Source organism: Glycine soja, chromosome 3, assembly GCF_004193775.1.
Source record: "Glycine soja cultivar W05 chromosome 3, ASM419377v2, whole genome shotgun sequence".
Taxonomy (NCBI): domain Eukaryota; kingdom Viridiplantae; phylum Streptophyta; class Magnoliopsida; order Fabales; family Fabaceae; genus Glycine; species Glycine soja.
The window spans coordinates 40,263,927-40,276,335 of record NC_041004.1 but is presented as its reverse complement, the minus strand read 5'-3'; the positions used below and the strand labels follow the sequence as shown (position 1 = coordinate 40,276,335).

Here is a 12,409-nt window from a genome sequence, read left to right as displayed (position 1 = left end):
TGATTAAGTTCACGTACTGTGTCGTTTTGAAAAATTTATAAATGTAGCCGTCAATAACACATACTCTTATAAATACATATTATCACTTATCAACCTATATAAGTCTTTTCCAGAATTATATATTCGACGCATAAAAAATAAAAATAAAAACATAATATGACATTTTTTTTCAACATACCTAATTAACGTTACATTAAGAACATTTTTTTATCAGCAAATAAACGTGTTCCTTGCTTATCCTATTTTTTAATTTTATACATAAAAACTTAGAAAACAGACGGTTTGTCAAATTTTACACTAATTGGGAGGAGAGAAGGAAATGGAAAAAGAAAATGACACAAATTATAGTTCTTTTTTCTATTATTTGATGTAAAAGAAAGAAAGAAAAAATAAAAAAATAATGTTACATTCTTACTTCTATTATTTTGGTTGAATAAAAAGGTGAAAAAAAAAGAATTTGTTTTTTTTTATAAAAGTATAATAGAATAGAAAAACACCTTCAATATTACTGAAACAGAGTCATGTTGAGATTGTCACTAGAAGTCCATTGCATGGGTGATAGGTCTAATATTACATGTGCAAACCGCAAAGTTATAGAATGTTATAAATGCATGGTGTTTTATTATCTTGATGTTTTCACGTACATTACTAATCTTATATTTTCTTTATTTGCAAAATAAAATCTTATATATATTTTATTTTCTCTCACATTAATTACATCTATTTTTTTTCCTTTACCTCTCTTTTTTCAAAGTATATACACAGAATGTGAAAAAAAAATTCTATTAACAAAGCTCCATGAATATAATTTTATTTGATCTGTTTCGGTGAACAAGAAAAAATTATTTTTATACAACAAACCTGAAAGTCTGAAACTATGCATTCTATTTATATGGCTTAATAATTAGTTTCCAACTGATGTGAACTGTATTACATGCAGTTTGGAATTATGCTGTACAGTAATGATTTGACTGTGATTTACATTATTGTGGCTCTAACCTTTAGGCATGTGCAGTGTAGCAGTATTTTGTATGATCCGAGCAATAGCATTTCTCTACCTGGATGGAACCCAATGTACCAATTTTAAAAAGAATAATATTTATGTAACAATCTTTGGCTAAATTATTAAATAGTTTCAATCCACCATCCATAGGTGCATAGATAGCTAGTTTCAGCTAATCTTTACGTGATTTATATAGTATTTAAGGTATTCAAGTTACAAGAATAAAACTAATATCATCTAATTACATGTTATATAAAAATTAATTTGAGTTATAATTATTTTAAACTATCTGATAATTTCTGGTGGAGTGGATTCATGCGGTTGAGCTGCATTCTCTAATAGGTCCCACTCATCTGATGTTAGAAGTTGCTGAGAAAGTTGTCAACACATACACTGAATCAGTGGGCCATTGAGGGATATAAGTATATAACATATCTCTGCTATTTTGAGAAAAGACAGCATAAGTTACAACATCTATATTTGCAAATGTGTCAGATGAACAGGATAACAAACCATACATCACACGAACGATTTTAATGCAATACTCATCATATCCGATTCAACAAGAATAAATTTGCATCATCAGTTAAGTTGTTGTGCTTTGAATTCCTCACTCAGATTCAGTACTTTCCTTGCTTATGGATCACTTATAAGTCTTACCGGTTGGAATCAAGTGACAAGAAAGAAAGAAAACGATTTGATAATCTAAGATAAAGCCTCAAAATAGAAAACAGTTAATGACCTTTCCTCCTTTCTCTTCATCAAATGTTGGGATTTTGCTATATGCAACCAAAAACTAATGGCTGTTAAACTCGAATGGGAGACTCATGATGTTGTATCCAACCGTGTGTATATTCGATCCTTATATTCTTGCTTATTGGCTATATATGGGAATCAAAGTCAAAAACTTTCTCTACTAATCAATGACATGAACTTCTTTGCCAGAAAAAGGAAAATATACTGACACAAAAGGAAGAGAGAGAGAGAGAGAGAGAGAGAGATTGAAAGTGAAGTTGAAAAGTTGAAATGAAATTCTTGCATTGAACTTGATCATTGAAGTACGTACTGTACTTGTTACATATTTATTTGTAAGTTACATGAACATAGGGGGGGAAAATTAAATGAAATTAAAGTAAGGAAAAAGCCTCATCATCCTTCGTTTTTTTTTTTCTTAAAAAAAAACGACCAACCATATAAAAACCTTGGTCATCGGAGAGGGCTCTATCTGTGTGCTATTTTTTTTCTTTCGGTGTGTGTGTTTTTTTTACAAGATATTGTTATTTTGTTTATACAAAAACAAAATTCCTGAGACTAAAGAAATTAAATTAAAGCAGCACTAGCTAGTGGTCATGTATGTGATGTCAAGTCCTTTTGTTTTAGAAACAATTTAGAACTGTGAAATGCAACGTCTATGACAAGCAGTAGTGCGCTGTTTCTTTTGCTTAGTCTCATTTTTCCAAACTTGGCCAATATCTTGAGCAATTTTCACAGCATCAGAAGAAGCACCAGAGAGCCCTCTCTTTGTGAACCCCACAGCATAAAGTCCAGCATTTCCCTTCCAACCATGAGGGAATGGCATCTTTGGGTATCCATTCTTTGAGAAAAATTCACCTTCCTGCACATAACATAACCAAAACAACATTAGTTCACTATTAAATTTCAGAGATAATTAAGAAGCTTCTAAAACATCCCCCACCCAAAAAGTTAAAAAGGACAAAACAAAACCAATCTGCCTCAAAAGGCTTTCTGAACTGACAATCTTCTGTGGTGAAAATATTAGAAAAACAAAAATAAAAATCCCTTTTTTTCTATTTTAAAAAAAACAAGCGATCTAGAACATATTCTCACCTGAAGCCAAGAAGGGACATTGCTGCGGTAACCGGTTGCAAGCACTATTGCATCAATATCAAGCTTTTCACCATTAATAAACTCAACTTCACCATTATTGAACCTCTTGATTCCTGGCACCACTTCTATGTCACCGGATCTAATCCTCTCCAAGGCACCAATATCCAAAACTGGGGTCTTCCCCTTTCTGTTCTTCATCTCCAAAGGACCCTTTGAAGGCCTTTTGAGCCCCAACTTCTCAATGTTCCCCAAAACAAACCATGCCAAGATCAAGAGAATCTTGTCAACAAGCCAAAGGGGCAGCCATTGCAGCAACATAACCGCCAATTCAAAAGTTGATATTCCAAACACTTCTCTAGGCAACACGTGAACCTGTATCCAAAAACAGGACACCCCTGTTAGATTCCATCCTCAAAACATATATTTCTTTCTTTGACAAAGAAACAATTGTCATCAAATCACAGATCATCCATCCATTTCTTGACTTTTAAAGTAACCACTTTAAAAGTCTTGTTACTTTAAAAGTCATCAGATGGACGATTTCTGATTGATTGTGAATATAAATTAACTATCATTCAATCACAGTTCCTCCATATAGGAAAATTTTCTTGACTTTTATAATAACTACTTTAAAAGTCATCTAATGGATGATTTTTGATTGATTGGTAGTGCAATATTTTTTTTATGCTGACAGTGTATGACAATTAAACTTACCGAGCTACGAACAACCATGGACGGAGAAGAATGGTGGTTGCAAAGGTCAAGTGAGAGTTCCATGCCGGAATTGCCACATCCAACAACAAGAACCTTCTTTCCCCTGAATCTCTCCCCTGACTTGTAATCACAAGCATGGATCACATCACCTTTGAACTCACTCAACCCTTCAATCTCAGGCATAACACACTCGGCATTCTCCCCGGTGGCCACCACGAGCCACCTGCAAATGTACTCAACCTCGCCGCGAGCCGCGCCACTCGAGGATGAAACGGTCTTAACCCTCCACAAGCCGCTTGTCTCGTCGTACCTCGCGGACTGCACACACTCGTTGAACTGAGGGTTGATCTCGAAGTGCTTAGCGTAGGATTCTAAGTACTCTATGAACTGTTTCTTTGTGGGGTATTCGGGGAAGTCTTCAGGGAAGGGTAGTTTCGGGAGCTGGCAGAATTGTTTTGGAAGGTGAAGTTTGAGCCTGTCGTAGGTTCTTTTTTGCCACAGTGAGGCTATGCAATCTGCACGTTCGAGAACCATGAAGGGTACCCCTTGTTCTCTAAGGCATGCTGCTGTGGCTAGCCCTGAGGGTCCTGCCCCTACGATTATAGGGCCATTCACCCAAATGCAACGGCGAGAGAACAAGTCTTCGTTGTCTACTAGGCGAAACAAGTTCTCCATTCGGAATGATGTTTTTTTTTTCCGGTTCGGTTTGGTTTGGTTTGGGTTTTGAGAAAGTAAGAATTGTGCCTTTTGAAAGTGGTTTTCTTTGTTTGAAGAAGCTTTACTGGGTTTGGAAATGAGAATGTGAGTTTTGGAATGAATGAAGAAGAAAGAGGGGTTGAGGAGCTTAAATAGGGGATTGAACATGATAGATGCATGTGATGGGAGTGGGAGAGTTAATGCTCTTTCTTCTCTCTTCTACATTAAAATATTATTACGTCATTTTAAATAATCAAAAGGCATATTTTAGACTACTTTTTTATCTTTATTTTTTTTAAGCGTCACAGTGTATTAAACTTTTTAATGTGCAAATATCGTTTTTGATTGTCAAATCATGATAAGGCAGTTTTCTTTTGGTATTTTAGAACGTTGTTTTTGTTTTCGATCGGTATGTGACTATTTTATGACATTATATTCCGTGCCATTATTTTATTAGATCCTACTATGTTCTGGTTGTTAAAAAAATTGCGCAAGGATTGGCAAATAATTTTGTGAGAATTTATTCTTTCATCATCACAATCGCAATGGGTTTTCCTTTTCTTTTTATGAAAAAGGTACTTCTAATGTATAAATTAAGTTAGGTAGCAACCGATCATCCTCATGAGAAGGAATGGAATTTTCATGCACTCAATTACACATGACATATTTACAAACACGTAATAATCAATCAATAAGGATTTACCGCTTTACAGGGGTCAGTGTGTAAAATCAGATAATAGAAGTACCATTTTACAAGATTACTTTTGGAAAGCGAAGGGGTCTTTAATAATAAGCAAATAGTCAAACATAATGGAAGGAGAATTAGGAGGCAATGATGATGACATGTCATCCTCATCTGATTCTTTGGGTCCACAATAGCGAAAGGAAGCTCAATGAATCGGGAAAAATAATTAAATAAAAACAATATATTCTATAATTGACACAAAAGCTTAACATGCTGGTTCCATCAAAGAAAAATAGAAACATTTCACCTGAAAAGTGTAAATTTAAGTTTTGCTACACAATATACACATGTAAATACTACCGGTAGTCTTTTTATTTGTAAAAAAAAAAAGATAAAAATATGTTTTTGATTGTTATAAATATTAAAATGTTTAGAATTTATTCCTGTTTCAAAGTATACTTTTTATCCTCATAATATCTTGATTCAAAATTAAATTCAAGAAATTTAATCTTAGGCATCAATATCAAGCGTCATCTAAAAGGATCCTAATGGAAAAATCTATAAATAGTAGGCGATGATGAGGTGGCAAGGAAAGAGCTGAGTAAAATGGGTGGAAGAGAGGACGAGGCACGTGGTGTGGATGAGTGAATGAGCAATGAGAGCCTGAGGTGAGTGAGTAGGCTGGACCCAAATACATAAACCATTGGCATTGTCACTTACACAACTGTTTCTGCCCACTCTCCCAACCAGTGGCGGACCTACACCCAATCGAAAGTGTATATTTATATTCCTCATCTTTTAAAATTTATTAAATTTATAAATAAAATTTTATATTTTTATATTTTATTTTATTTATATTTATATAATTAAATTTATTGATTTTATTTTTTATAATTTATACTCACTTACTTAGGATCTTGAAGCCATCACCAATCTCAACCTCAACTTCACACCCACTGCTGCCATGTGTCTGTTGCCCATTTGGCCAACTATATTTTCTTCACTATCATACTCGTTTTCTGCCTTTAACCAAATACCAAAAAAATCTACTCGCATCACATGCTCTAATCTACGTATTAATTCATGCTATTTATTTTCTTGCTTTTGAATTTTCTCTCGTCAGCAACATACCAGGTTAATTTAGTAAAAGAAAGAATGTTAATAATGTATTGCTTAACACACTTTTTGTTATTATTAGTTCAAATTTATTAAATTACAAATGAAATTTGTTAAGTAAAAAGTGAAAGTTACTCAATAAATTTCAATGCATAATAAAAAAATATTTAAAATATAGTATATTTTAGTTTTTTTTAAATAACCACTAACTTTAATATATTGTCACAAGTCTTGGACTTTTGGGATGCTTGAGACTGATATTTATTAGGAGATTTAGTCACACTTAAAACTATATATTTTTTAAATATATATATATATATATATATATATATATATATATATATATATATATATTATATGAGAATACAAGTTTTTTTAACATGTTTATAATGTATTGCCAAGTTATAATAGCCATTTGATTATTAGGATTTTTCTGATTCACATAATGGAACTTTACAAGGGAGCAAAGAAAATAAAACTCGTTCATCCTCACAATGTTTTTGCATGTTATAGTTGTATGAAGTCAGTGTTCAAGAATATTTATCAAAAAATTTAAGAGAATGTTATTAAAATATATATTCAATATATCAAAAGTTTGAATTTTTTATTTTGAAATTATTTACAAGCTACTCATAAACACTTTTTTAAAAAAATTATAAATCCTTTTGGAATATTTTTAAAAAATCCTTAAATATTAAATAAAAATATCAAACATTTTTATATTTCTAAGATTAAAAAAACATTTAGTCTTTACTTAATATTAATTATAAAGTACTAATTAAAAAGATTTTTCAAAAAGATGTATCTTTACGCGTCGAGAATACACATTATTTCATAGTGGGAAAATTATGAAAATGATTAAAAACAAACAAACGCTACGCCTTCGTAGTGCTACAGTGTAGATTAGATAGTTCTTTAGTTTGGATTTTGGACTATTAGCTTTTTACGACACAATCCGGTTATCCTATAGGCTAGTTGCACGTATAGTTTCTCCATCGATGTACTTCGATTGAAAGGACATATGAATCTGTGAATTAATGTGCTTGATCGATATATACTACTTCGCTGGTACATGGAAGCTGAGAAATGATTGAAGAATGTCACTTTCGGTGTGTTGTAAATAATCTTTAACTAATTATATATATACATAATTCAACGTCCATGTTAATGATAAAGTAGTAGTAATTAATTAACTTAAAGTAGGTATTAACAAATAACAAGCCTAGCCTCTTCAATGAGTTGACAGTGAAGTGTTGTTGATAAATAAAGCACCTAACTACCCTCTAGTTATAGTTTAATTAATGTTACAACTCTTGATTACCTACAGGCCACATACATATATGCAAGTACAAGTTTGTGGCAGCATATGAGTAGCTTTATTTCGGAAAATCATAGGGAGGATACCCCACCTTCTCCACTTTGAGAAGTGGTTAAAATTTCATGGGAGGGAGAGAGGGATGCATGTGCATGAGGCCTTGAACTTCATAGGAGTCTCTCCTTTTCATGAAAAGATTGTAAGCTACGAGCTTGGCGTTTCTCTAAAGGTCTTGTATATATTATTATTAAATTTTTTGCTTTGGAATGAATGAAATGATGAATGGGTATTATAGCTAGTAGCCACACCATCATTCATTCCAATCTTGCTCCAGTAGTACTACTATACTATATGATCCTATATATCAAATTAATGCTCCAACAAAAGCAATCCTCCAAATTGCTACACACCAAAGATATATGAGAGAGAGAGGAATGAATTAATATGCATAGATATATGTTCCTTTTAGCCAGCCATATCTCATATGCATGATATGATAGGGATATGTGTTTTTACTTCTTATCCCTAAGCTTCCCACACCACCCTTGCACTGCGCTCCAGAGCCAGCTTGGGGAGCCCCCCACACCCAGACCTTTTTCTTCTGTTACTATGTGAGATTCAAATTCCACTTTTTCTTCCTCCAATTATTGATTCCCCCCCCCCCCCCCCCCCCACCCCCCTCCTTTGTAGTAATTGATCGTTTCCTAGCTAGAGCTTTTGTGCAGTATATAAAAATAATTAACTAGTTATACTAATTAAATTAAACTTTTTCTCTAGTCGGCGGTGGTGATCGATTTTTCTTAACAATAATTAACGCGTTTTTATTTTGGAATTATATATATATATATATATATATATATATATATATATATATATATATATACTTTATTTGGTGTGATAGCTAGAGGCCACTGGCTAAGTAATATTAAAGTAGTGTAGTTGCATGAAAGGAGACTATAATGAGTCTCAGTCACGCGGAATTAAAGAGAAGGTCAAGAAAGGCGAAATATATGTGTGTGTGTGTGTGTGGCTGGCTTCTTCGAAGTTTAAGGTCTCATCACTATTGATATATATTACTGAAATCTCAATTGCCAACTTCATAAAGTTAACCAATTTGCATTGGAATACATGGCTAGCTATGGCGGTGTGCCACTGTAGTGCTAATTTTTGTTTATAAATTATTAAGTTCCCAGTCCCACTTCCCTAGTTCCATGATCTTTTCGTTTTGCTGCTAAGAAATTTCTCAGTAAGTGGATCGATATGATGTTGGAGTTCGAGAAGGATGAGAAGGCGTGTCACAGAAAAGTTTATAGGTTATATTATATGCCGTGTTTCTAGCAAAGAGTACAAGAGGGATGTTTGTTCTTAGTCATAATCTTAACAGATCGATGGTTCTGGATGAAAAGATGCATGTCAAAATGCTAATTATAATAATTTGCAAAGTAGAATACTATAAACCTTTGAGGATGGTTCGGAATAAAAATGTTTTATGGTCAATAATTTTTTTTTTTATGAGTATCCAAATTTCTCTAAATCAATTAGGGTATGGATTTATACTAATGATTTATGGGACTTCATATTAACCCGTTGTTTAAAAGACAAATTTAAAGACAATTCGCTAGATGTTTTTATATTTATTTTTAAATTAAGATTGAAGTTTTACTTTGGAAATATGCATAATCTATTATTGAGGTAAAATTTTAATTCTAATTAGCAAACAATACTAAAAACATTTAAAGAATTGCATTTAAGTTTTGTTCTTATTTAAAAAGGCACTATATAAATTTGTAACAATTATACATTTAATTAACCACATTCATTACATCACTAGCTTAAACTTTTAGTTTTTTATTAAAAAAACTAACAATCCTCATCTCACAAAAAAGAGAGAAGAAAATAGTCCTATTTAACAAATATTCGAGAATGAAATAAACAAGGTGGAAATAACCATAATTAATTTCAATATATATATATATATATATAACAGGACTAACGGTGCATGATACCGACTAAAACGATGTACTTGTCAATTTGGTAAACCTCAATCAAACCTTTTTTACATATAACCTAAAGTACAGGTGGCGAAAACACAACACATGCAACACGACAATAGGAAAAAATTAGTCGTATATACTCAAAAGATATAAAAATAGTTTATAAGAGAAGAAAATAAAATTTGTAAGAAAACCATTCCTTTCAAATTAGTCGTATATACTCAAAAGATATAAAGATAGTTTATAAGAGAAGAAAATAAAATTTGTGTGAGAAAACCATTCCTTTCAAATTTGAACTTTAGCATATACTATTTGATGTCATCAACTTTTATATCAAAAAACTATATTTATGTGCACAAACATTGCTAAAAGGAATTCGTACTTGCTGTGAAAAAAAAAAAAAAAGCATGGTCTTAATTAACTACGTGATGAATAACTTTCACTGAATAATATGAGTATCATTATATTATTCTATAATTTAAACTATTAATGTTGGTTTCATTCGGATATGGTATATTTTTTTTATAATAATTGTTACGTGGGGTTATTCCGACTTTCCTATTTAATTCGGGCTAAAAAAATCATTTTAGAGAACATCAAGCTTAATAGCTTAAATTAATATTTAGTTTTCACTTAACCCAGAAATACCTGAATAAGAATAATATTTAAACTAAGTTATTAGATACTTAAATACATGATCACGTGATCCTACACATATGAAACATAACAAATCTAACATTTTTTTCAGCGAAACATGCTTATATAAGAAATTAAAGCGGAAAACCCAATCTTAAGATGGACAGAGGCTGTCATCTTTAAATGTAGGTGTCATCACACTAAGAATGGATGAAGGTTGTCATAAGAGTTCGAGGGAGACAATTTAAAAAATTAAATTAAGCGGAAAACTTACCTTAAGATGGATGACGACTGTCATCTTTAAAGGCAATTTAAGAATGGAAGAATGTTGTCATCTTAGAGTTTGAGATGAATAGAGGCTTCCATCAAAATGGTTTAAGAAATTAAAGCAAAAAATCTGACCTTAAGATGGACGGAGAGCACCATTTATAAATACGCGTGTCCTCACTCTAAGAATGAATGAAAGTTATCATCCTAAAGTCAGGTGCATTTTAAGTTAACAATATTATTTATCTTAAGTAATATTGACTTGGAGGCAATTATTATGAAAGAAATACTCACATTAACTCTAACTCTTATGTCAACATTGTTTAGTGAGTAATACTGATCTAGGGATAATTGTTATGAATGTCACCTTGGATTTCCCTATTTAGTCCGGACCAAAAAGCAATTTGGTTCAAAGAACATCAAATTTAATAGTTTAAATTGGAATATGCACTTAACCTAAAAATATCATAATAAGAGTAATGTTCAAACTTAAGTAATCAAATACTTAAATATATGATTATGTGATCCCACACGTGAAACATAATAAAAATCTAATAATTTTTTTCTTCAAATACGCTTTTATGTATATTATTTAAATCTAATAATATTCTTTTATGTATGAATAGTTTCATTAATTTATTATTCTGTCACACATACCCTGATTTAAGCATCAAAGTCCACTATTGGAATTGCTCCTGAATCACAACAAAATATATCTCCTCCAAAATTTATCATTAAATTAAAAATTCTGTCCTTGAGATCACATTTATAAAAAAAACAATTCATAATTTACCATTTACATAAAAAAGTTGTCAAACATTGACGTCGTTTGAAGGTTTCACCGGTAAGTAGTAGCTGTATAGATCCAGTGAATTTTGAGCCAATTTGATATCGGTCTTTTCTTTCCTTTTATATTTCCCCCCCTTGTTTTTGTCACACTTTGTTAGGTAGGGTCATCATATACCCACAAATTTCTTCTGGGTCAACTAGGGAATATAAATCTCCCATTATAGCTATTCTTTAGGCATGATAGTTAGGAAAACAGACATTAAATATATTATTTAAAACGTTAGAGTTCAATGAGAACATACTAAAAAAGACTAGGGTTAGGTTCAATTCATGATTAACAAAGGGTCCCAACAGATTGTAAAAACGTTTTTTTTTATGAAACTTTGAACTTTTGAGTTTTTATGTCATCATTTTGCTTAGAATATTTTTTATTATCTCTTAGCTGAGTAATATTTCAAATTTCAAATATATACAAATTCCTCTTTAATTTAAAAACATATAATGTAAAAATTATATAAGCAACAAACAAGAATTCAATTACTAAATTTTAAAATTGATGTATCACTTGCAAGTTAATTACACGCGTCGGTTTGAATTAAGTTTGACTAAACATATACGTTAACCAATTAAAATACTTTAATTTGGGTTATGTTACATTTGCACTTTTTTTTTATCAAATCCAAATCAAACATATGATCACTTCAAATGACAAGTGTCACTAATTATGCTATCAATTTATATTTTTTAACATTTAAGCTATTAAATTATTAACCAATAAATGGTTGGACTAGAATTAAAACTAATTTGCCTTTATTCATAAGAAAAAATGCTAACACATGAACAAACAAGAGAGAATCTCATGTCCTAGTTTCACGGTGGTGAGAGCAAACACTCATAGTACAATATATTATGGCGGCGAGCAATAGAGTGTCACATGGCAGAGCACCATAATCGTTATGAGAAGTAAAATATAAAAACAAAAAGAACAAAGTAAGAAGAAAATCTGAACAAATCTATGAGGTTATAATAAGAACCTTAAAAAGATTTTAGAAGATCTTCGTTTTCTCAAAATATTCTTTCTCGTTCTTTTATCTTGTGACAAACTAAAAACTTACATTGTTTGTCGTAGCGACAAATTATACCGACTTTTCCTCGAACGGAATATTTTCTGGCATGTGTTTGGATATGTGAGATGAGAGAACATAATCTTAGTAAATATGATTGGTATTAAAATATGATTGGGTGGGATTTTTGTCATGGAAACCCTTACGAATGAGATTGGTATTAAAATTAATTATGTAATGCTGACCCATTTTATACCACGTCGTCAAACAAACTCAAAAGCT

The 12,409-nt window shown here is 31.5% G+C and overlaps 1 protein-coding gene across 1 annotated transcript; it reads right to left on the bottom strand.

Moving 5' to 3' along the window:
• Positions 1-2,011: 2,011 nt before the first annotated feature.
• LOC114406984 (probable indole-3-pyruvate monooxygenase YUCCA5) lies at positions 2,012-4,406 on the bottom strand. Its single transcript, XM_028369883.1, has 3 exons — positions 3,566-4,406; positions 2,852-3,223; positions 2,012-2,618 (listed from the first exon to the last, which is right to left on the bottom strand). The coding sequence occupies exons 1-3, from the start codon at positions 4,238-4,240 to the stop codon at positions 2,391-2,393; spliced, it is 1,275 nt and encodes a 424-aa protein (XP_028225684.1). The 5' UTR covers positions 4,241-4,406; the 3' UTR covers positions 2,012-2,390.
• Positions 4,407-12,409: the final 8,003 nt, after the last annotated feature.

Coding starts and splice junctions, on each gene's coding strand:
- LOC114406984 (XM_028369883.1), bottom strand. CDS start 4,240: ATGGAGAACTTGTTTCGCCTAGTAGACAACGAAGACTTGTTCTCTCGC. Junction 3,224..3,565: donor CCATGGTTGTTCGTAGCTCG/GTAAGTTTAATT, acceptor TTTTGGATACAG/GTTCACGTGTTGCCTAGAGA. Junction 2,619..2,851: donor ATGTCCCTTCTTGGCTTCAG/GTGAGAATATGT, acceptor TGTTATGTGCAG/GAAGGTGAATTTTTCTCAAA.